At 49.2% G+C, this 26261-nt stretch overlaps 1 protein-coding gene across 1 annotated transcript; it reads right to left on the bottom strand.

The window, feature by feature from the left end:
- Positions 1-2557, bottom strand: CCL1 (C-C motif chemokine ligand 1; the record flags this gene model as incomplete). Its single annotated transcript, XM_079725003.1, has 3 exons — positions 1-91; positions 1198-1312; positions 2482-2557. The coding sequence occupies 3 exons, from the start codon at positions 2555-2557 to the stop codon at positions 1-3; spliced, it is 282 nt and encodes a 93-aa protein (XP_079581129.1).
- Positions 2558-26261: the final 23704 nt, after the last annotated feature.

The raw sequence follows: 26261 nt of genomic DNA on the forward strand, positions 1-26261 counted from the left end.
TCACTGGCAGGGGTTTATCCTTTTTAAATAAGCCCGAACCCACGATTTTGTCTGTGAGACACAGACCTCTAGGCCTCCGTTCATCTTCAATCTGTAGGCAGAGAACAAAGGAAGGGCTAAGTCACCTGAGCCACCCCCTGGGTGCCACCCACAAGTCCCATCACCCCCTCATTGCTCCTGGGTGCCCCTAAGCTTTTCTCCCGGGGCCTATAAAATGAAGTCATTGCATAAGACCTACAGTTTGTACACTGGGAGGAACACCCAAGCTTCCGGGGCAAGGGATAGGGGGCTTTTAAAATTGCATTTCCTGGACCCCTTTGGCAGATTCATTGTATCAGGGTAGAGCGAAGGCTGCAGACATTCTGAGGATCTGCTAACATGGAAAATTCCTCTCCTAGAACATCTCTGAGGCCCCACCTGTTCCATCTTTTCATGTGTCTGTGTCCATCTGGGACCCCTAGTCATTGCTTTGGATGTGTGTGTGTGTGTGTGTGTGTGTGTGTGTGTGTGTGTGTGTGTCTTTTCTGCTCTACCCACCTCCCAAACTTGGCTATTGTCCAAAACCGTAGATCAGTTCTGCCTTTAATTATCTGCAAGACCTTAGACAAATCTCTCCAATGCCCTGAACCTCAGTTTTCACGATAATGAAAATGTGTGCACCAAGAGAGTTAGATGAGATAGTAATGTACACGAAAGTGCCTTGTAGACCCTGAGAGGCAAGTGTAAGCTACCTCCCTGGAGCTTCATAACGACCCTGTGATGCCGCTGTCGTGTTTACGCCACTTCACAGGACAGGAGGGCAGAGGCGCTACCCAGATAAGGAAGTTCAGAAGACTTACCTGTCCGGAGTCACTCAAGACTATAGGTTGGCAAACCCAGAAGCAGGAACTAACTGAGAGCCCCTCTTACCATCACCCAGTAGTGCCTGGAGCTTTTAAGCTCTGGGCATAAAATATTAAGATATAACACTTGGCGCCTTGCAGCTGCAAGAAACCCATGTCACTGCAGGAACACAGGTGTTCGCCGTAGAGCCCACTCTCAGCTCTGCGCCCAGGTTTTGGCCACCTCACTAGTTTGGTTAAAAAACCTTAACCCGGTGGAACATCGCCATCTAGCGTCCGCTATTCTAATTCCGGGGAGCCGCTTTCTGTCCTCTGGAGAAGGGAGTCAAGGATGGAAGAGGATACAACCACTCACATTAGACGGTTTTTGTAGGAGCAGGTGGAGCTGGTGTTCTTGTAACACTGGATTCCCTTCAGGGACATCTTTCTCTCCACCAGTGTGAAACAGCAATTGGAGGATGACACATGCACTAGAAGAGAAGCGCAAAAAGGGTTTGCATCCATTTCTCAAGCTGGACTGAGTTCCTCTCATCCAGGATGGGGAAAAAAACAAAAACAAAAAACCCTTCCAGGACAGGCTCAGGCTTTCAGATCACATCCAAAGGGAACTAGTGTCTCATCAGCCACCCAGTTCTGTATTTAGGCAGTCAGGACACTGGGGTTCAGATCCCAGCTCCCCACAAAACAGCTGTGTGGGTTTGGTCAAGATGAGCCCTCCCCTGGGCCCCAGACTTCCCAGCTGTGAAGCAAGACTCTTTAGACTGATTTCTAAAGGCGATTCTAGTTCTGACATCCCACCACTAGAGTATGGTTCTGCCCTTATATTTGGGTTCAAGGGTCCTGAGACCCTGGTGAGTCTGATTCAACAGCAGTCCGCTATTTGGGGCAGGATGAGGGACTGTTTTAGGAGCTCAGACTGATGAAATGACCAGGCAGGAGCTTCCAGGAACTGATCAGCTCCACGCAATCCCCACCTCACCCTCCACCCTGGTCCTCAGCTCTGACCCGCAACTCCCACTCTGCCGGTTTGTAACCCCCCCTACACACACCCCACCCTCAAAAGACTTGCATTTCAATCCTGGCTCCTTCCTCCTAGTTTGACCGTTTGCAAAGCCCCTTCCATATGTCTGCTGTTAGGTCAGTATTCTCTCATCAGCCTTAGAGGGTAGGCATTATCAAACCCATCTTACTGATAGCGAAACCAGAGTTTGGGAGGTATAGTAACTTGCCCAAGGTTAGCCAACTGTTAAAGCCCCAGATCCTGACCTCAGACTCTGCCCGTTATCTGTTACACAGTGGAGGCGAGACCCCAGTCAGTCCCTCCTCTGGACCCCAGGCCTCCAGCTTGGCCTCAATGACCTCACAACTGCCCTCCATCAGTCCGCAGGGTCTGGACGAGGCTGGCCTCCTTTGGCTGAAGCCAGCTGCTCAGCGGTCTGTGTAGGCCCCAGACTTATGGCTCTCCTGTTGTCCCCCTGCCCCCAAGCAAGTCCTTCCTCCTCCTCTTCAGGGAGTATTCTTTCTGGAGGAGTGGAGATGAAGGCAGTGAGCTCAGGGTGAGCCTGCCCCCAACCCCAGAGCACCTGCCTGCGTCTCCGCCCTCCCCAAGGAGGAGCAAAGTGACTCCAGCCAAACTCACTGCTCTTGGCATCCACATCCTGCAGCCACGTCCCGGCCAGCAGCAGGCACACCAGAGCCGCGGTGATGATCTTCATCTCGGGATGTCCAGCTCAGGCCTCCCTGGAAGGAGTCCCTCAAGGAGTCTGGTGGAGTGAAGAGCTGTCCTCTGGCCCATCCTGCAGTACCCAGAGCTTTTATTAGAAGACCTGGGTGGGGTTTTCCAAGCCCCAGTGCAGAGGTGGGGAAGTCACAAGAAGAAGAGATGGTTACTCACGGCCAGTGACCACATGGAAAACTCCTTTCCTCACCTCCCCTGGGTGGTGTGAGAGGTGTAGGGAAACTTCCCTAAGCGCAGGAGCAGATAAGGATCTTGAGAGGCCGAGTAGAAGCTGTCCCAGCTGAGTGGGACGTGGAAAAAGGTGAATGAGAGGAAGTGGCCTGTCTGTGGCTCCTCTGATGCCACGTCTTTCCATCCAGGGATGGAGCTACTGTCCCAACTGGGTTTGAATCCCAGCTCTGCAAATCAGCGGATACAGAAACTCGCCCGAGTCACATCTCCTGTGCAAGATGGAGAGAGCAACTCGTGTCTCACAGGTGACCGAGGAGCATTCAATAAGATCCGTTCTGTCAAGGGCCTGGCCCAGATAGTTGCAATTTCTATTTTTTCAATCACTCAACACTTTTCAATCGCTTGCCCTGTTCTTGGTCCTTGGTTAGCCCCAGGGAAGACAGCTACCCATGACATGCAAGCCATTGCATCACAGCTAAATAAGGAAAAGCCAGTTGGTGTAAGGACAGCTGTGGATGTGCCATATGGAGGGCGCAGGGGAGGCTGGGAGCTGCCCACAGGGGAGAGGCCTCCCAGGGGAATGTTCTTCAAGCAGAGTCTCCTGCAGGAAGGCTGAAGTGGAAAGAGGCCTGTCCACAGAGGAAGGAGCTTGTGTAAGGACAGCGAGGCTTGGAGGACAGTGCCCGGCGTGAGGAAATGGCTGGAGAGATGTGTGACTGTCCAGAGACCAAGTGGCCAGGTCAGGAAGACATGGTGTGCAGTGCGTGGAATAAGTAACACTAGCAGATGCTCAAGAAACAGTAGCCGGGCCATATCTGTGTGTTAAAATCACAAGGCCAATGTGATAGCTTCCCGTGGTCAATGGGATGAAGTGCAAGCTGCTGACCTGGCCATTCGTGGCTCACGGGATGTCTCCATGGATTCCCGCATGTTGCAATATTTGCAATTCTCTGAACAGGTCACATGCTTTCTTATCTCCGGGATTTGCTGCCACCGTAACCTCCACCTGCAGGGCCCTCCTCCTTGTCTCCTTCTGTGAATTCTATCCATTGCAAGCGTCGTTGTCTCTGTAAAGGCCCTTCTGCTGTCCCCATAGATAGGCCTTCAGCCTCCTTTGAAGCCCCTCTGTGCCTGGATCTCCCACATGAAGGTCTTACATCCTTACAACCCTTCCATTCGTGTATTCTCCATCCTAACACCTGAGTGGGAGTCCTGGCGTGTGGGAGTTGAAAGCTCCCTTGGAGACCATCTGCAGCAGTGGCTCTGAAAGTGTCCCGGGAGAGGAAAAAATGCAAAAATACCTTCGCCCCGTTTTTGAAGCAACATCAAGACACATGTGCCTCTACGTGTCGAGGAGCAGGGGAGGAAAACTCCAGGTACTTCAGGCATCAGCAGATAAGAAGCTAGTACGGTCTCTTTCTATTACAGATGGGGAAAAAACGAGCCTCAGAAAGCAGAAACTGACTTTGCCAAGGTCATACCGAGCCTTCGTTGCACAGATGGAACAGTGGATGCCAAGGCATCTGGTCATCTGACCACCACGTGTGGCCACCTCTGGGAACACACTTTCCGTAAGGACCTGCTCCATCACTCCTTCATCTGGCCAGCTGCTTCCTGCCACCCAAAAAGTACTTAAATCAGTTGAAATCACTAAGACACTGCTGTCACTCTCCTATTTTCTTTGTCCTCGCAGACTGATACTTTTTTATTCCTTGGTTGTCGTTTTAGTGGGGTCTCAAAGAGAAAGGAGATTAAAGGGATGTGGCCAATTGGTCAAATGTCACCTTAGGTCCTTTAGACTCACTTGGGACACAGAGAGGGGCCAGGTCGCCACCCAGGAAATACTTTGCTCTCCCCTCCTCCCGGGGATGCTGCCCAGCCCACTCGAGACCAGGACAGGGCTGCCCCTCCAGCTGCTCATTTCCCATCCTCCCCCTCACTGCGGCTACCATGAACCCAGGACAGGAAAAGAGGCGACAGGAAGACTTAGTCATGCCTCCCCCTTCCCAGGTCCCACGGCCCCAGAAGGAACTGGCCAGAGGCTCCAACTGCATGGAAACCTAGCGTCCCACAGGGTCCCGCCCCCAGCCCCACTCCATCTCTTCTTCTCTAAGCCTGGCACAAAGCACGGGCCAAGTAATAACTCAATAAAATCTCCATGGCCTTGAATGTGATGGATCAGAACTGCGTAGTTGAGGGAAAGGTAAGAGAAGCTCCCAGCACCGACAATGAACCAGTTTCTCATGTGAACTACCCTTTTCTTAGTTAGAAGTTTGAAAACCAGTATGTGCCTGTAGACAGAGCTCAGGTGGTGCAGGTTCATCTTAAGATCATCTCCTCCTGGAGTGGCCCCAGGTTCTTGCCTCAGCCCTGCTGGCCTGGGGGTCCTGGAGCCTGGTCCTGCCTGCTTCCCCTCCAGTTACATCTCAGCCTGATTCTTCAGACCAGGACACAGAAACCCATGGGGGTGGAGGGAGGAGTCCTTTGCCCGGCATCACACAGCTGCAGCAATACTGGCCTTGCTTTGTCCATCTCTGGGACCAAGTTTTTTCTTAGTTCCCTCACTTAGGGAGGAAGTGTGTTTGCCCTCAGAGGTAACTGTGTCAGATTTCAGCCCCACTACTTTTTAGCTGTGTGACCTTGGGCAAGTAACTTAACGCTTCTGAACTTTAGTTCCGTCGTTGTAAAATCCACTACTGACTGGATCTGGTAAAACTCTCCCCAGTGTTTTCAAAATAAACTCCCCAAACCACAGCCTAACTTCAGGCTATTTGAAGGATTAAATGAGATGTCTCACCTTATCTTGGAACAAGGGAAGAGGAAAGGAAGGGAGGGAGAAAATGAAAGAGGGCGGGAAAGAGGGGAGAGGAAAAGAAGGTTGGATCATCCAGAATCATCGTGGAGCACCTGAAATATGACAGGTCCTGAGCACAGCAGACACAAGACAGACACTTGTCCTGCCCCTGTGGGGCTTAACAGCTCGCCGCAGGAGGCAGGTACTGGGAACTGTGTTTAGTGCTCGAGAAGAGACCTCGTGTCCTATGAGCTGCAGAGTATACGGAAGCGCTTACCATGGGGCCTGGCACCTAGTAGGTGCTCAATAAAACTGCACCCCTCCCTCCTCTACCCATCAATCCTGGACCATCTGAGGCTTCATCACAGGAACCAGGCAGTGCCGCCACCTCCCTATCCGGGACCCCCTTCCTGGTCTCTTTCCTCTCTAATCCTGTGCTGCCCAATGCCCAGGCCAGGCTTTCTGTTGTCACCCACAGGAGCACAGTGTTCTCTTCCATCCCCACCTCCGCACCCGTCCCCAGCTGCCTCCTCTAAGTGCAAGTCCGGCCACAGCGCCTCCAGCACCCAAACATCTTTGAATTAAAAACCCTTTCTTTTGTTTTCCAGCGACTCTTACCCTCCGCCTGGGTTCCCTTGTACACTGTCTTCTAACATTCAGCACTTTTTGTTCTTTTCAGGAGGCCTCTGTTATCCAGTTCTCAGCAACAAAGTGAACAAGGCATCAAGCATCTCTTGTAGCAACAGCAGACCCTGGGGGTGCCCAAAGAATGTCACAGCAGTGACAGTCACCAGTTTTTCAATTCGTGTCCACAGCCATGGAGCTCCAGAGTGACAACAATGCAGCCTGCTGTTCGGAGGTGAAGTACAAATGTCTTGGCTCGGCTTACGTGGTCCCGTACAATGTGGCCCACAGAGCTCTAGCCACACGGCACTGTTACTGCTCTGCGCACCTGTGCTGGGGCGTCACTGCCCCTTCTGCCTGGGACGCCTGCTCCAGCTTTACCTGGAAGACCTCCTGCAGGCTGCCCCATCTGAGCTCCCAACATGAAGCAGACTCTCGCCCCATAGCCGCCAAGCCAATCTTATGATTGCCTGGTGGTCCACACCCCTCCCTCATCTGGAAGCTCCCGGGGAGCAGCAGTCCCTCTGTCATGGTCCTCATTTCATGCCCCAGTGTCCCACCCAGGGTGGGTGCGTAGAGACTGTTGCTAAAGCAGAAGGAAGGAGAGACCTTCACATCATTCTCGTCATCCCCCTGCCGCAGATGAGAAACAGAGGCCCTGGAGGTGACAGGAGTCATACAAGTAGCAAATGACAGAATTAGGATGAGAAGCTCCAGCCCAAACCCTGTGCTTGTTTATACTCCCCTGGACCCTCTAGCATGGATGGACCATTTTCCGACTGTGCTGATGGGCACCATTCCACACACAGGATGCTGGTGACGGGTCTCAGTTCCTGATGTGGTCATTCATTCATTCACTCAGGAGACATCTTCTGAGGGCCCACTTTGTGCGTGGGCAGTCAGGTGAGAGAGGAGAGCTGACCACAGAGTCAGGCCCTCGAGAGGGAAACAGACACGCAAACCAGTAAGTGGGCACAGAGGGTCAAGGCTGCTATAATATGCAGACTAGACGCTGCACATGCCCAGTCTGGGGGAGCGGGGAGCTCACTGGGGTGAAGTGTGGAATATTGACTGGGCCTGGAAGGATGAAGGTGGAATTTCCCCTGGGCAGGGGCCCGGATAGCACGTTGTGTGTGGTTTTAAGTGTGGGCTCTGCCCGGCGCCCAGGCCCAGCTCCCCTGTACACCACTGGTGTGACTTCTTTCCCTTTCTTAGCCCCCCAGCCTCATCTCCAGACAGGGATAATAATGATACCTGCTCATAGGCTTGTGTGAAAATTAAACGTGCTGGATCTCTTAAGGAAAATGCAACCATTGTTTGATGGCATGCTAATAGCTGGTGTGGAGGCTGATGTCTTCAGGACATGGGGGGATGAGGAAGGCCTGCAGAGAGGGGCTGGAAATGGAGCCAGGAGGACCTGGGCTGGGTTTCACAAGATCCTGTTTACTGGGCTCAGGCCTTGGGACTTAAGCTTGCTGTCAGGGGAGGGAAGGCCTTAAGTAATCTTTTGCTTGGGACGGGGATGCAGCCAGATTTGTGGTTTGTGCTGAGGGCTTGTGCTAGAGGCTGCAGGACACAATGAATGGAAGAAGACAGTCAGACTGGGAAGTCTGAAGGAGTCCAGGAGAGGTGACAGGTGAGGAGCTGGGGTTCTGCAGAAAGAGGGTGAAAAATCCGGATTTCTGAGCTCTGCTGCTCGTTTTCTGTGGGACCTTGAGCAGGTTACTTCCTGCCTCTGGGCGTCAGTTCTCCCACCTACAACGTGGGGAAGTTGGCCTAAATCACTGACTCTTTACCCTGAAATAGGATTCATATTAGGATCATTTGGGAAGCTTTTATCCAAAGACACGTGCTTGAACTTCACTGTGGACCTTTGTATTCTGAGTTCAAGGCAGTTGGAGTATCTCGAAAGGGCTCCCCAGATAATCCAATCCCACCACTTCCCTTTAGCCTGGATGGCTACTGAGACCCTCTCTGGTTTGGCATGAAATGATATTCTGGATCTCTAAGGGCAGATAGAGCCCTGCCCACAATCTACACCCTAAACAGCCCTCTCGTCCATCCGAGGTGGAACTGGCCTTTTGGATCAGGCCTGTTGTACCGAGGGAGCCTGCTGCGGGGGGGGCTCCCTGCCCTTTCTGATGAGGATAGAGGGCAAAGAGCCTAATAGGGCTGATGCCAGTCCCTGAGGCATTTAGATCCCACCCACCCTAGGATCCAGGGTCATCTGAAACTTAGAAAGCTCCCAGGAAGCCAGAAACTCAAAGAAGCCTGATAGGCAACACATAGGCTTGGATTCAGAATGTTTTGTAGCCTCAGTTTTGTGGTTCTTGAGCCATTCAGCCCTGAACCAAAAATAGCCACATTGCAAAGTCTCTGTGGGTATATTAGGGGAGTCAGTGTGGGTCAGGTGTGTGCCACATGCCCCCAGCGCTCAGGAGGACACTCAGGACAATTGGGGTGGACCATCTCACGTTACACATGAGAAGTCAGAAGCCCAGAAAGGAAAAGCGAGTTGTCACATGGGGACCCCGTGACAGAGCCCTGAAGATAGCCCCACCTTAACTCCCAGATAGGGCTCTTTCTCTGTGATTTTCTGGCTTTATGCTCAGGACCAGAGAGCTCGGCTGTGGTCCGAGAGAGAAGCTGGGCATGATTGGGGCCCCTAGGATGCTGGAAAGCCCTGCAGGGTTCCTGCAGCCCACCTGGAGGCCAGGGCACGATGCCAACTTTGCAGGGAATGGTAGAAGAAAAAAGCCCCAGTTTTTCCACCCAACAGAGCAAGGATGCAGGGGCAGGAAGTGGTAACAGTTTGACCCCCAAATATACCCACCAACACCAACAGGGTGACCCATGATTCAGCTAACACGCCCACATGCTGCTAGGAAACTCCCCTGAGGAGCCCTCTCTCCCTGGGGTAGTAGGTGGACGCCTGGGTCCCACCTCTGCTTACCACCAACTTCCCAGTTCATCTTGGGGCCACAGCCCTGGGAGCCCAGCAGAGCCTGAGCAGGGTTGCTCTTCCTTCATTGCCCTTTAGGCGTGGCTCTCAGGCTCAGCTTAGAGCTGGTCACCCAAAGAGACACCTCCTCCACTGCCAGGTCTGGCTTCGTGGGCTCTGGAGTGAGCTGGACTGGTCACAGAGAGTGCATTTAGTTCAGAACTGGAGCCAGGCCTGGGATGTGCTAGCCAGCACAGCCTGGACATCCGGGTCCCCTGGCCTTCACCTCTATCCTCTAGTGTAGTAGGAAAAGCACTGGACTTGGGATCCAGACACCTGCATTTTAATCCAGGTCACCGCTTACCAGCACCATCCATTCTGATCACCTTCCTCAACCTCTGGGTCATTATTCCTAAAACTGGGATCCCAGTGCCTCTGTACTAGGATCGTTGGGAGGACTAATTATGGAAATGTGTCAGAAGGCCTGCAGCACAGAGCCCTGCTCAATTATCGTGGTTTCTAAGAGTGTTCTGTGTTTCCTCCCTCCCTGCTTGGTTTGTCTGAGGCACCTTTACAGCTGCTCTTAAGAGCTGACTGCAAATTGGCCGGGTCCTCTTTCTCAACTCCCGCTGGCTGGCCCAGCTTTCCCAAGGGTGGATGAGTTTCAGGAGCCAGGTTGACGTGGGGAGCATCTGAAGTCAGGGCTGCTGCCTGCCAGATCTAGCTGAAGTCTGCAGTCCACGTGTTCCACCAAGCCTGCGGCCCTGACCAGGAGGTTCACATAATTTGCAGGGTCCAGTGCAAAATAAAATGAGGGGTCTTGTTTATAAACTAAAAATTTCAAGCATGCAACAGCAGAGTCTGCACAAGTCATATGCCATGAAGGCTGCCCTGCCCCTCTCAGCCCTCCTGCCATGTATCTGCTTCATGTTGGACAGGCATCCATTGGTTTTCTCCTTGAAATATCCCACTTTGGATCTCCTGTGCCCTGGTTTGGAAAATGATTTTCCAAAATCCCACCATTATGGTTCTATCGTTCCAAAGTCCTTGACATAAAGACATTTCCCAAACAAATCAGAAGGATGCATTTTACTTCCCACAAGCATTGCTGCTTTAAGTGACACATCAACCTCCAAGCCACTCCCATCCACAACTCCCCCGCTGCAGAGTCAAAGAAAGACCAGACTTATCTAAAATGTCAGAGAAGGGATTGTAGATAAGGGGCAGGAGTGAAAAATAGACAGTGTTGCCTCTGCTGATCTGGGATCCATGTTGCCTCCCCTGTTTCTAGCTGGAACCAATTTCAACCAAAGATTTCTCCCACCACCTGGATATTTTGTGATTCAGTAGGATGGGACATATTGGGCACCCAGCGTACGTTAGTTTAAAAGAATCTGTCTCCAACCTCTTCTGCCCCCTCCTCCATCCACCTTCAAGAGATGGGTCCTTTACATCCAGGTGTGGTGAAGCAGGTAAACAGCACTGAGCATCCTCCACCCTCTGCCCAGTGCCCCCTTTCCCACAGTCACATCATGAAAAGGGAGAGGAAACGGGTAGCTGGCCTTTCTCCCAGCTCTGCCATTCTTGATCTGTCTATACACGTGTCCTCATTTATGACATATTTTCTGCTTTCTCCTGCTTGGCTGACCGGAGATTGTGAGCCTCATAGGAGACAATGGCGGGATGCAGTGGGTATTTGGCAAAGCACGTGGTTATCGACCTCACCGTCCCTCTACTCTGCTGCCTCTCACTTGCCTCCCTTCCCAGCCAAACAGCTGGAAGAGGTGGCGCCACTCTCCCCGGTTCCTCCCAACCCATGTGTTCAATATACTGCAAAATGGCCTCTGTTTCTACCATGTCACCAAAACTGCAATGGCTAAAGTCAACGGTGACCTCCTTGTTGCTAAATCCATGGCACCCTTGGCTGTCATCTTGCCTGACATCTTGGCACCCTTGACCCTGTTGACCCTTCCTTCTGGAAACATCCTCTTGCCATGGCTTCTGTGACAGGTGGCCCTCATGGTTTTCCTCCAGCCGCTCTGCTGTTACTTCTGAGACTTGGTTAGAGGCTCCTGGTCCTCTGTTCATCCCTTAATCTTGATGTTCTCCTGGCCCTCCATGGAATAACAGCGGTTATTAGCTAACGTTATGTTGCGCACTTCACGTGTGTTAAGCTACTCTAAGCACTTCATGTGTGTTCAGCTGTCTAGTCTTCCTCATGGTCCTGGAAGTAGTTATTATTATTAACACCCATTGTACAGATGAGGAAACTAAGGCACAGAGAAGTTGTCCAAGATTACTCAGCTAGTCGCTGGGAAGGTGGGATTCCAATGCAGACAGTCTGGCTTCAATCCTGAACCAGTAGTCTGCACCGCCTCTTGGTAGAGACTCACCCCTGGGTGCTGCCCAACATCTTAGCTTATCCTGCAATCTGCCTCCTAATCTGGCCACAACCTAAACCACCTGTAACCCCATATATACACTCTGTGCCCCTAGACTGGATTCCACACCCTTCTGCCAGACACACCCTGGTCTTTGCACATGTTCCTTTCTTTTTTTTTTTTTTTTTTGCAGTACACGGGCCTCTCACTGTTGTGGCCTCTCCCGTTGCGGAGCACAGGCTCCGGATGCGCAGGCTCAGCGGCCATGGCTCACAGGCCCAGCCACTCCGTGGCATGTGGGATCTTCCCGGACCAGGGCACGAACCCGTGTCCCCTGCATCGGCAGGCGGACTCTCAACCACTGTGCCACCAGGGAAGCCCTGTAAATCTTACTCTTGATGCAGTATTTGACATCCCTCCCTGCAAAAAATACTCATTAACTAAGTTAACGGATATTTAAAGGGTGCCTACTATGTGCCAATCACTTTCCCATGTGCTGGGAACCAACATACACAAGGCATTTGCCTTGTAGAGCTAACCCCCTGGGAGAGACATAATTTTTCAGTTAATTATATAAACAAGATAATTTCAAATAGGATAAGTCAATGAAGACATATAACAGTGGGATATGACCAGAGGGGAGATTAAAGAGTTGGCATTTGAGCTGAGACCTGGAGGGGTGGAATATTCTAGGCAGAGAGAATGGTGAGTGCAAAGGCCTAATGTGGTATCTTAACACTACCCTCTGAATAAGACCCAAGACAAAGATTTAAAGAGAGTAATCTATTTGGGAGGTGCAGAAAAGATGAGTAAGGGAACAGGAGATCAAAACAAGGACTTAATAAAGCACCTGTTGTCAGGCCAGCTCCTTTGTGAGTCATGGGCCCGGCTCCCCAGGGACACTTTGGGACGCCGTGTAGAGCACACAGCTGAGACACAGCCGAGTTATCTCACCTAGGAGCAAGGGAGTTGGGGTATTTATACTCCACTTCCTGTCTGTCACTGGGGAGGCCTGCTCCCTGGCACTTCTGTCCTGTCCTGCTCATGGACAGAGTGATCTTCCAGGGCTGAAGGCAGCTTATGTGTACTGAGACGGAAGGCCTAGCTAAGGCCTGTGAGCTGGCTACTGGCAGCACCTGCTACATGCAGAGACCAGCCTGGAATATTCCAGAAAGAAAGTCAGTGAGAGTGGCATATTAAACTTGGGCAGGGGTGGGGTGCAATGGTAGGAAATGAAGCCTGAGAGGAAGGCAGGGACCAGCTCAGGTGAAGCCTGGGAGACCATGATGAGTCTGAATTTTATTCTAAGTGCTTTGGGAAGACAGCTGAGAAATTGAGAGATAAGAACTGACTTTTCTTTTTTAAAAAAAGAAGGTTCCTCTCTCAGCTGTATGGGAAGCAGGTGTTTTGGAGAGCAAGAGAGAATGTTGGAGAATCAGTCAGGAGGCACTGGCTAAAGTCCAGGTGGGAGATGAGGATGGCTTTGGCTCCTGGGGGTAGGGTGGGGTGGGCACTGTGCAAAACGGATGGACCCAAGTGTGTCAGAGTGGAGCAGAATTGATGGATGGGTGAGATGTGGGGCAGGGTAAAAGAGGATGAAGCCTTGGCTTGAGCGTGTCAGTACTGAGGTAGGAGGATTATAAGAGGAGCAGACTGGGTTGCACCACTCAGGAATTGTGTAACTTGGGTCAGTCACTTCTCCAATCTGGTCCTCAGCTTTCTCATTTGGGAAATAAGGAAGTAGAGTTAACTGACTTCTAAGGATGCTTTTAACTCTAATAGTCTATGACTTAAATAAAAACAATGATATATACATACACACACATTTATATAAATGTATAACTGAATCACTTTGCTGTACACTTGAAACTAACACAACATTATAAATCAACTATACTTCAATTAAAAACAAAATAAAATATAAAAGAGCAATCAAGGGACTTCCCTGGTGGGCCAGTAGTTAAGAATCCATCTTCCAATGCAGGGAACGCAGGTTCAGTCCCTGGATGGGGAACTAAGATCCCACATGCCAAGGGGCAACTAAGCCCATGTATCGCAACTACTGAGCCCACGCGTTCTGGAGCCTATGCGACACAACTAGAGAGAAGCCCGTGAGCTGCAATGAAGAGCCCATACGCCACAACGGAAGATCCCTCGTGCCACAGTGAAGATCCCGCATGCCGCAACTAAGACCTGACACAGCCAAATAAATAAAATAAATAAATAAATAAAAAATTTAAAAAGCAATCAAAACAATCCCTTTTTTTTAAAGTTCTAGCTCTTCTTGATAATGCCACAAACCCATGTGAACCACCACTCCAAACAAAAGCTAGAACCTTGACAATAACCTGCTTCTAATCGTATTTTCCCTCTATACTATTTTTCCTGACTCCTTCAACCCAAGGTAACCAACATCCCAAATTCCCTTGCTTATTTTAATCTCTGTGTGTTTCTAAAGTATATATATTTTTACTTTATAAAAAGAGTATCATAGCGTTTATAATTGTAGGGACTTACTTTTTGGCCAGTAGTATTCTATTAATATATATCCATATTACAGACTGTGCCAATGCAATTCATTTTGTTTTAACTGCTGTATAATATTCCATTGGTTAAGTATGCTCCTATTTATTCATCCACTCTCTCTTGATGGGCATTTGAGGTTTTTCCCAGATTTTCGCCATTGTAAACAGTGCAGCTATGAACATTTTTGTATGAGCAAGACTTCTACTACATCTATATGAAAAAGTGTAATTGCTGGTTTAGGATAGTCACTGTTATGAGTACAGTTTCAAACATTTTCTAAAGTAGCTGCCTGAAGATACCAGCCATGTGTAAGAGATCATGTAGATCCATGTTCTCTCCAACACTTGATATCGTCAGAGTTTCCCATTTTTGCTAGTCAAATCACTTTGAATTGAGATCTCTTTCTTGTCTGGATTTGCATTGCCCTGAACAGTGATGAGGTTAAACATTTCTTCGCTTGTCCATCACATCAATCATTAAGTGTGTCCTCTTCTGTGAAACATCTGTTCCTGTTTGTCATCGTTTTTCTTCTGGGTGTCTGTGTTTTTCTTATCAATATCATCAGTCTGCTTCCTGCCTGTAAAGTCTGGGGCTCGAGACCGTTTTATGTCCTGAAGAGTCAGTCTTATTTAATCCAGACCAGCAGCGCTTTTGGTGATGGAACTCTCAAAAACTTTTTGTGAAAGGTCAGTAGCCAATTCAAGTGTCAGTGGCCACAACATGCGCTTTGAGACATGCCTCTCCATCCTTCTCTAGATATAACTCCAAGTATTTGGACACTATCAGGATTAATGAGATTCAGTTTCTTTTCTAAGAAAAAGAACTGGCAGGATTCCCTGGGACTATCTAAAGCTCCTCAGAGGTCTTAACAAAGGGAGTAACAGGCATGTTCTTGATTGGGTCTTGACCCCAGGTCATGCCTTTATTTTGATATTGCCCCTAAAGCTAGTTCCTATTTTGAGAATATTTTGCAGGCTGCAGAGGTTGACCTAACAGATGATTGCACCTTTCCATCATGCAAACCCTACAATTTCTACACTTCCTATGTTCTCTTTCAATTCTGCTTGCAAATGAACCAGTCTTATCTGCTGTCACCTCTTTCTTGTAGCTGATGAAATGTACTTAGTAACACACCAACAACATTCTGTCTCATAACTTCTTCTCCCAAAGCCATAAATTCAGTAGGTATATTTTCTGCCTTCCGAATGATCACATGTGCCAGTTTTTCCAAATGTTTCACTATTACATTACATAGCTTGCTCGTTTTCCAGCCCCCTGGAGCAGTTACTTCCCTGACTGCCACTCAGCCCCAAAGCCAAAACCACACATTTTATTCTTTGGGTAGCACAGCACCCCACTGCTAGGTATTAGTTTCCATATTGGTCAGCTTTCGCTACCATAACAACCCTCCGCCTCATCCCCCAAATCGGTGGCTTATAACAAGAAACGTTCCTTTTTGCTCTCAAGTCTGCAGGTCAGTTGCATCTCTGCTCCAACCTGTGAGTCAGCTCCTTGCCCCACGTCTTCCCACTCCTGGGCTCAGGCTAAAGGAACAGCTCTTGTTTAGGATATGTCATTCTCCTGGCAGAGGATCCAGGAAAAAGAAACTTGCAAAGCTTTTAAAGCTTCTGCTAAGCTATGACACATGTCCTATCTGCTCACATTCCGTTGGCTCAAGGAAGTTACATGGCCAAGCCCAAAGCCAATGATGTAGGGCAATATATTCTGAATCATTTTAAACAAGAATAGAGTCTCTCACAGATATCAAGGAGCTCTTGATACATTCTTATATAATCCTTTGTTAGGATGTGGATTGCCATATAGTCTACGATTTGTAGCTTATTTTCTTTTTTCTTTCTTTCTTTCTTTATTTGGCTGCGCCGGTCTTAGCTGCAGCATGCAGGATCTAGTTCCCTGACCAGGAATCGAACCCAGGCCCCCTGCACTGGGAGCACGGAGTCATAACCACTGAACCACCAGGGAAGTACCTGTAGCTTATTTTCAAGTTGTCTTTTTAAGAAAGAAAACTCTTAATTTTAATACAGAAAAATGTATCATTCTTTTCTTTTAGAGTCAACATTTTTGTATCTTGTTTAAGAAATCTTTCCCTTCTCCAAAGTTCAAAAGATATTTCTATTAAGGTATTCTATTAAAATTTTCAGGGGCGTATTTTTAACATTTAACCATCTGCAGTTGATTTTTGCATATGGTGTAATGTAAGGATCCAATTTAATCTTTTCTTCCATATGGACTGCCATTTTTCCAGGCCTAATTTTTGAATTGATGTGACATACAAGCCGTATCACATACCATAGCATCATACATACGTGGTTCTGTTCATGGACTTTCTTTTCATTGGTCACCTTGTTTATCACTGCATTGACCATCATGAGTCATGGTATCTGGTTAAGTAAGGCCCCCCTCTCTTTTTTTGTTGTTTTTTTGTGTTTCAACCAGAAGTGTTCTGGCTATTTTCACCCTTTTACTCTTTTATGTCAAGTCTGGAGCCATTTCATCAAGTCCCAGGAAAATCTCTGTTGGGTACCAGTCTGTGCTCTTTACATGTGCCGGCTCATTGAACCCTCACCACTACCTGATGAAGGTCGGTGTTATTTTCCCCATACTACAGCTGAGATGCACAGAGATGGACTGCTGGCACATGGCTGCAAAGCAGTAGCTCTCCTGCATGCTCCCAGCACGCAGCTCACTCAGGCAGCACAGTGGATACACTGATAAGCCTGAGACCACAAAGCCTGGGTCATCTGCAGAGTCACTAGCAGTGCATGCTGTCACTTTGCTGAGGATCCCTGGTGACAGCAGAAACCATGCAGGTTTCTAAGTTGACCATCTAAGTTTCTAAGTTGACCATCTAAGTCAGTTCATTCTCATTGACTGAAAAACAAAACAAAAAAACAAACAGGAAACTGACCCCTGGAGATAGTTCATATTGAAGAAGAAGGCAGGCTGGCAGTGGGTCTCTATAATAGAGGAGAGGATGTGTGTGTGTGTGTGTGTGTGTGTGTGTGTGTATTGGTATTCACATCAGAGCAAATGACTAGTATCTGGATTGTCACATCAATTCCATATTTCAGTTCTTGAAAGAGAAGGAGGTAATCTTATTACCAAGAAGATTAAATGACTTTCCAAGTCACTCAAGTTCTCTATCCTCTTAGTTCATGGGAGTAATATTTAAGGCACTTCATTTGCAAGGTTATTTTGAGCAAAATATATGTAGATCAAGTGGCCCTCCATACTGGGTCAGCAGCTTCAACATCACTTGGCAACTTGTTAGAAATGCAAATTCCTGGGCCCCACTCCAGTCCTACTGAGTCCTGTCACAGGGTGAGAGGCCCAATAACCTCTGTATCAACAAGAAACCCCCTCCAGGTGATTCTGGGGTTCCTGAAGGTTGAGGGCCACTGGTGTAGGGCATCCACCACAGCACCCAAGCAGTCAATTTTCAATGAATGCTAACAAGTTTGGTCAAAGGTCACAGAGCTAGTTCATGGAAAGGCTAGGCCTTACTTGGTCTCTGGCCCTACTGAATAACTTTGTTCACCAACTGGAGTCTTATCTCCAAGGATCAAGAGCTGCAAGGTCAGATATTGGTATTAAATAGATCACCTGAAAATATTCAAGTTTAGGGCTTGGAAGAATAACAGAGGTGAGCCTTAGGCCTGTGAAGCACCATGGACAATTCTTAGCTTGTCATTTAAGACTCTGGTAGGTTGAGGCTGGGAGGCTGACCAAGTCCAATGTACACATGGCATTCTTAGAGATGCACATGTCTGTGTATACAGCCCCTCAAACATAGGAGTTGCTAAGGGTCCATTATCCGCGAGTGGGTTAAATCTTTACTGCAGTTGTCAGGCTGGCTTACATTGGGTTTTTTATATTACAGATAGCTTTGGGAACTGAAATCTTTATTATAACAACATTAAAGTAAGCAAACAAAAAAACCAAATCAATAATAGTCATATCTCTCTCAAAGAACTGTTCGTTTCTCACTTTCCATTGTTTAGCTCTTTGTAGACAAATCTTCATCTCATCCCATCCACGGTGAACTTCCAGTTTTGTGCTCTTCTTTTTCACTGACTTTATCACAAATATTTTCTGTGATGTTCCCTAGTCTTCATAATTGTCATTGTGATGTGGCTGGAAAAGATTCCCTCAAACTGAGATGACGGGATTTAATTGTAGATATTTATCTGGCTACCACTATTTCCTAAGTAACAGTGTTGTGGCTACTTTTCTATAAGTCAAATTTTCTTCTTGTTGATGTTTTTAGATTAACTTCCTAGAAGTGGAATTACAGGAAAAGAGAGTATAAACACATCTGACTACTGGAGCGATAAGAAAGATGTTTCCAAACAAAAGCAACCATTTCTTTGTTAGTGGCAATGTATAAAGACATTTGTTTTATAGAAAGTAGTCCTCAGCATTGGGTGTCATTATTCCACTCCCCTCTTACTTTTTTTTTTTTTTTTTTTTTGCCAGTTTAGTGAGCATGTGAGTTTACCCTGTTATCGTTGCACTTTTCCTTTTTGTAAATCCTATATCCCTTCTTCTTTCCAAAGACATCTGGTCAAACGGGCTTCAAAGAGAATTCATTTCAATTAGGGTGTACGTGTATGTGTGTGCATGCTGTGTAGCTATGGTTCTTTGTATCTGGAGACATATAAGAGTCCGAGTATCTGACCGTCTCTGTGTGTGCATCCGCTTCCATGTTTATGCCTCAAAGAACAGACGTGTTGTGGAGTGTATATGTCTGGGGTTCTGCTGCGGACACCTTGTTTCTGAGCATGTATTCCTTAGAATATGCTCATGTGTATGTGTGAATACATTGTAGCATGGAATCGTGGAGGAGATGTAAGGAATGAAATCAAACACAGACCACTTGTGGCTTAACACAGTTCTCTCATCTGTGCCTTCCTGCATAGCTCTGCTAACAGAGGGAACCAATTAATGAATTCCAAATAACAGTGCAATGTTTAGAAGAGTTGGGATGACTTGGAAAAAATAGTGGACAGATCCTACAAGCCTCTAGTTTTCATGCAGAAAATAAATAAAGCTTCAGTGGGCTGGGACTTTGTTTTGTGTGTGTGTGTGTGTGTGGTACGCAGGCCTCTCACTGCTGTGGCCTCTCCCGTTGCGGAGCACAGGCTCCGGACACGCAGGCTCAGCGGCCATGGCTCACGGGCCCAGCTGCTCCGCGGCATGTGGGATCTTCCCTGACTGGGGCACGAACCCGTGTCCCCTGCATCGGCAGGCAGACTCTCAACCACTGTGCCACCAGGGAAGCCCATGGGCTGGGACTTTGAAAACCATTTATCAAATGGGCAGTGATACATACCACCACCAACAACCCCCGCCCATGCCTCTGTGCTCTGTTCTCTCTGAGTCTAAAATGAAGATCGGAGCAAAGGATGCTTGTGGAAGTTAAATAAGATGATGCTCATAGAAGGTGCTCAGAAGATGCGGTCCCCTGTAGAAAAAGGACTGGAGGGGTCCAAGTCCCAGGCCTAGGGCCCCAGTCTCTTCTCAGACTCTGAAATAGACAATGACAATTCCTAATTGTAAGTGTTGCCAAAGGTCTTTCCAAAATACCTTAACCAGAGCTAAAAATCTTACACGTCGTTGCTAAATACATGTAGTTTGGAGGTAGACCAAACTCTTCAAACCATGGGGTTTATGATGAAAAGATAGTCAAAGGTCCTCATGGGGTAGAGGGAGCTGGAAATCACTGACACAAATCTGTAGATTTCAAACTTCTAAAAAAAAAAACAATAGAACCACCCACCCCCCAACCCTGTCAACACACACACACACTTTTATCCAAACAACTTTTACAGGGAACCCCAAGCAGGGGCAGAGGCAGAGGATGGGTGGGCCTGCCTACTCCTCTCTGGAATCTGACGAGGGGCTCCTGGGACACGTCCATACACCCTGGAGCCCCCCAGGTGAAAACCATGCATCTAGATGACCCCAGAGTCCCGGCCAGCACTGCCACTCTCTAAGGCTAGACTGCAGTTTCCAAGCAGTAACAGACGGGCTAATGTTTTTTGAGAGCTTCCTATACTCCAGGTTCTGTGCTTAGCTCCTGACACATGCTATCTTATTTTGGCCTCACATGTTCTCCAGGAGGAAGACCCTAGTAGTACTCTTAGGATCCCCATTCTCAGCTGAGGAAGATAAGGCCCGATGCAAGGGTACTGGGCATTATAAGAAAAGTGTCCAAGTTCATTCAGCTTGAGAATCATGGAGCCAAGAAGCAAACCTAGATAGTCTGGGTCTCAAATCTGTGTTCTTAATCCAGCCTGTAAAGCCTCCCAGTTTTGAGGGTTAAGTAGCATCTTTGTGAGTTAAAGTTCCCAATTCCCCATCAGTTGACATTGTAACACCATTTTTAGTTTTGGGGGGTTTTTTTGTTTGCTTGTTTTGTTTTCTTTTGCTTTGTTTTTAAGAAGAGGTATGGGAATGACCCCCAATTCTCCTCAGTCTCTTACCTAAAACCCTCTGTGATCAGGACACAAGAGCAGAGCTCAGAGCTACTGTCTAACTTGAGGATCAAGCCATTGACTTTGACAGCAACCATGGCTGCTGGGAAGATTGTTCCTGCAAGTATTTTTTGATGACAGGACAAGGTGGGGACGGAAACAGAGAGTAGCATCTGATACCTCTCAGGGCTTTAAAACCCGCCTTATTGGACTTCCCTGGTGGCGCAGTGGTTAAGAATCCACCTGCCAATGCAGGGGACACAGGTTCGAGCCCTGGTCCGGGAAGATCCCACATGCCACGGAGCAACTAAGCCCGTGCGCCACAACTACTGAGCCTGCGCTCTAGAGCCCGCGAGCCACAACGACTGAGCCCACGTGCTGCAACTACTGAAGCCCACGCGCCTAGAGCCCGTGCTCTGCAACAAGAAAAGCCACCTCAATAAGAAGCCCACGCACCACAACAAAGTGTAGCCCCCGCTCGCATGCAGCAATGAAGACCCAACACAGCCAAAAATCAATCAATCAATCAATAAAATTTTTTTAAAAAACAACGGAATGTTAAAAAAAAAAAAAAAAACCATCTTATTTACCAGGCACAACACTCCAGTGAAGTAGACAGGATTATCCCCATTTCATGATGGCAAAACTGAAGCTCAGAGAAAATCTGCTGGAGATCCCCTAGGTCAGAAGCGTCAGAGCCTGGATTTGAACCCAGCACTCTCTGACCTTCCATCACTCTACATGAGACCTTGGGGAGAGTGGGTCCTTGCTCTTCTTCAGAGCCTTCCTCAAAGCCTTCCTTCTTTGCCTGCTTCCACCATAGCCCTTGTCACCAGCCATGCCAATACATGTTGTCACTTCTGTCTCTCTTACTACCCAGAGAGCCTTGGTGGCAGAGTGTGAGTACACACAGGGCCCTCTGTGAAGGTCTGCTAGGGAATGAACAGCCCAGTCCAAGTAACCCAGACCTCCGAGGAGATGAGAACCACCCCTCCACCAAGGAAGAATCTTAGATTATAGGAAACCACCACTGGACTGCCCAGCACCACTGGACTCCAAGCACTGAGAACCCCTCCGCCCCTGGAAATTCACACTTCCTCCCTCCCACACATGGTGGCCTTCTTTGGTCTCTGGGAAATCCCAGGGCAACTTGTGACTTCTAAGTGGGTGCCCAGGAGCCAAATTTTCCCCCAAAGTTGAGTGTGTGATGGGGTATCCAAATTCTCCCAGCTAGACGGACTCTTGTCCGTCTTTCCCTCTGCTTCAGGACCAAATATCGCACAGGACAGTGTGTTTAAGAACCTGGGATCTGGAGTCCGCCAGACATGGGTTTGAGTCATGGCTCTGCCTAGCTATGCGATTTGGGGTAAATTCCTTAACCTCCCTGAGCTTCCAAGAGGAAACCGTTAGTAACTAATCGTGCCCACACAGTGATGTTTTGAGAGTCAAATAAGATAATGCACAGAAAATGCTTAGCACAGGGCCTGGTTCAGAGCAGCTGCTCAGAAGGAGTGGGGCCTTGAAATTGAGCCCCGCCCTCCCTCTCTCAGAGGCTCTGAGCGGCTGGTAAAGGAGGAGCCGGTGGTCAGAGTGGAGCAGGGAGCAGCTCACCTGGGGGCGGGGGGGATGGGGACAGGAAGGGAAGCCCGATGCTGAGTCAGTGGGAGCTGCGGAGGGGACAGTGACTCAGACAGAGGTTCCCACTCAAAGCACCTGCCCCAATATTAACCACAGGAAGCAGATAAGAGTTCAGGCAGTAGGGCCTTTCCATGGTAGAAACCCACGGGCAGTGTGCTAGGGAGTTGGAAAGGGGACGCCAGGGTGGGCAGGGAGGGGAGAAGATTAAACTTCAGGCTGTAAAACAGAGAGGGAGACACAGGGCACAGTCTCTCCCCCAGCCCCTCGGAGCAAGGTCCAGGAAGATGAAAAGGGCAAGCTGCCTGGACCAGGAAGAAGCCGGCACCCTCTTCCCTGTAATCTAAGATCCTTCCTTTGTGGTCTGAGGCCAGAGAACCTTAGCTGAAGCCTAGAAAGAGAAGAAAGGAACTCAGGTTGACTGAGCCCCTACCCTGCACCCAGGGCCAGAACTTTATAATGAGCTTTACCTCTAGATGCCTCTCTTGTGTCCACACGACCCAACACTGCAGGGCAGCACGCCCGTTGCCTATCTAGGGGCCCAGGTGAGAGAGACGGCACCCGCTAGATGTGGCAAAGCGGGGCTCCAAACCCGGACCTATATATAGCTCTCTCAAACCTGTGCTTTTCCTTTCAGGAAGGCAGCACCATTCTTAAGCACTGAAGCTGTTGGTCCTGGGTTCAAGTTGACACTTCTGTCAACTACTAGATATGTTAACTCGGATCAGTCACTCATCTCTCTGGGCCTCAGTTTCCCTGGCTATAAACCAAAGAGAGTAGTGGTACCCACTGCGTAGGGTGTGTTGAGGATTGAAGGAGCTCAAGCCAAGCCTGGCACAGAGTCAGTGCTCCATTGATGTCGACTGTGGAGCTTGTGTTCTTCTCCAATAAAGCCACTCCCCAGGAGAGGGGAAGAAAGCATGGCTGGGCTTCCCTGGTGGCGCAGTGGTTGAGAATCTGCCTGCCAATGCAGGGGACACAGATTCGAGCCCTGGTCTGGGAAGATCCCACATGCCGCGGAGCAACTAGGCCCGTGCGCCACAACTACTGGGCCTGCGCGTCTGGAGCTTGTGCTCCGCAACAAGAGAGGCCGCGACAGTGAGAGGCCCGCGCACCGCGATGAAGAGTGGCCCCCGTTCACCGCAACTAGAGAAAGCCCTCGTGCAGAAACGAAGACCCAACACAGCCAAAAATAAATAAATAAATAAATTTAATTAAAAAAAAAAAAAAAAAGAAAGCATGGCTGCCCCCACCCCATGTAGGCTGCAAAGGAGAGAGCCCTGGGCTTGGGGGCTAAGGACATGATTTCAGAGCCCAGCCCTACACGTTATCCAGGGTGTTACCTTGGACAAGTCACTAGATGTCTCTGAACTTCAATGTCCTCATGTCTAGAATGAGAATAGTGAGGCTACCGACTGTGCAGGATAATGGTGTCACGCCGTGTAGGTGACAGCCCCTAGCACGGTTCAGAGGAGAGCAGAGACCAGGAGGCAGGGACTGGAATTGCCCTGTGGTGGAGACTGACGAGCTGTGGGCAGTAAGAAAGAGAGGGGAAGGGGCGTGGAGGAAGGTTCAGATGCCCAAAAAGATCCAAACCCTATTGCCAAACCAGGGTGGGCGTTTCCCAGCCACAGACAGAGATTATGATATGCATGGAGCAAAGATGGATGGGAACATTACAGGACTGGGGTCTTTACCCTTTTCTGTCACCTTCTGCTGAAGGCAGCCCCCAAGAAACTTATTGCCCACAGAGACCTTCCCGCTGTGTAACCCAGGGGAAGTTGCTCACCCACTCTGTTCCTTCTGCTTTTGGTGTCTGCACTAGGAGGATGATCACAAAGCTCCTGAGTGGGAGGGATAAGAATGAGGAGGAATAAACTACTGGAAAGGAAAGAGATAGAAGACCTCAGCGAAGAACCCCTCCCCCACCCCACCCCCGCCGCCCCGCCAGGGCATTCAGTGGTATCTCCCTTCCTTCGGTCCCTGGCTGGGAGATGGAGGCCTGAGGACGTCACAGGAAGTTATGGAGGAGGAGGACCAAGCCACAGAGACCAAAATTAGCAGCAAGTTGGGGCAGGGAAACCCTGTGTGGGTGCAGCTCTGAGGGAGGCAAAGCTCCAGCAGGGGAAGGTGGGTGTGGGCTGCTGTTCCCTCCCAGCTTCCACGGGGTCAAGGTGGAACCAGCATGGGCTGGAGCTGGGGGGCGGGCCGGGGGATTAGGGCATGAAAGATCCGGGATCATATTCCAGCTGTGTCTGTGTGAGATCGTCTGTTTGACAAAGGTGTACGGAATACTCTTTATACCCAAGGCGGTATTCTAGAAGCTAGACAAGGGTATGACAGGAAGAAGCCCAAGGGCCTGACCTCAGAGAACTTCAAGGAGAAGGGAGATGCAAGGCCACATCTGACCATGGTCCAAGGGCGAGACCAGTGAAATGCCATGAGGAGTTAGAGGACAGAACTGGGAAGGGAGAGAGACCCAGGTCAACCATCCGAGCCAGAGCTATGAGCATCACGTTGGAAAGGACCTTAGAGGTTTTCTGATTCAAACGTCTCATTTTCCAGATTAGGAAACTGAGACCCGGGGAAAGGGAACACTTTGCATAAACTTACTGGCATCAGCAGAACCAGCTGAGGACCTAGGTATCCTGACTCCTCAGGCCCATCCCCAGCACTATCATGGTTCCATTTTCACCCCTGACCAAGGCTGACAGGTGATCTAGCAAACGGAGCTCAGGTAGCCCAGGGCAAATCCATTGTTAGAACCGTAAGAACTCAGCATACTCAACCATGGCCTTCAGTTTCAGGTAAGATTCAATTCAGCTGCACAACGAAACCCAAAACATTCCGAGCTTTTGCACACTAGTTTTTAATCTCTCAGGTGAAAGTCTGGAGGCCTGAGGTCCAGGCTATAAGAGAGCTCTGATCCACAAGGTTGTCAGGGACCCAGGCTCACTCCAGCACCCTCTTTCCATCCCTAAGTTATGGCCTTGGTCCTACAGCCTCGTGTGAGGGCACCTGCACTCCAGGCAGCAGGGCAGGATGAGGAAGACGAGGGGGCAGACCTTGCCTTTTTTTTTTTTTTTTTTTCTTTTTTTTTGCGGTACGCAGGCCTCTCACTGCTGTGGCCTCTCCCGCCACAGAGCACAGGCTCCGGACGCGCAGGCTCAGCGGCCCCGGCTCACGGGCCCAGCCGCTCCGCGGCATGTGGGATCCTCCCGGACCGGGGCACGAACTGGTGTCCCCTGCATCGGCAGGCGGACTCTCAACCACTGCACCACCGGGGAAGCCCCAGACCTTGCCTTTTAACAAGGGTCCCTGGAGGCTGTCACATGACACATCATTTTACAGCCTCCAGTGGGAGGCTGGAAAATAATTTTTATTCTGGGTGGCCATAAGCCCAGCTAAAAGCTCTGTTACAATGGAAAAAGAGAAAAATGGATACTTGCCTTTGGTTTTCCCTCCTAAGTTCACTTTCTGGGCCGTGCACCTTCAGCTTCTCCTTCTCCAGGTCCTAAGCACCCTGGATGGAGCCCTCCCTTGTCGCCTTGCCTTATCAACAGCTTGGGGCGTAATCACCCTCCCTCCCCCAGCCCCACTCCTGCACCTTCCCCAGCTCAGCTGCTGTCGCCTGCTTCTCTGGTGAGCCAGGGGGCCATGTGGAAGTGGGCAGAGGCAATGCTGGATGGATTAGGAGACCTGGCATCCGAGTTGTAATTCTGACTTAGCTCATCACTTATTCTACCATCTTCTTCTAATGATACCCCCTCTCTGGACTAAGAGAGAGAGTGCATTTCAGATCCAGAGGAGGACAAAATGAAAATTAAAGGGAAAACATCACCCAATGTACCCTACCGAGAGCCCTGTCCATAGACCCAAAGATGTGTGTATCATCTTTTGAACACTCAGAAAAGCTTTGGTAATGGCAAAAGACTGGAAACAATCCTTTAATTGGGAGCTGGTTAAGCACGTATACCTCTACACGATAGAATGTTCTGGAACTTATAAGAAGGCTGAGACCACTTTATGTGCACTTATATGAAACAATAACCAAAAATACAGTAAGTACTAAGATCCAGAGACAGAATAGCATGCATAGAAGGAAACCATTT

Source organism: Hyperoodon ampullatus (genome assembly GCF_949752795.1).
Source record: "Hyperoodon ampullatus genome assembly, chromosome: 19".
Taxonomy (NCBI): Eukaryota; Metazoa; Chordata; class Mammalia; order Artiodactyla; family Ziphiidae; genus Hyperoodon; species Hyperoodon ampullatus.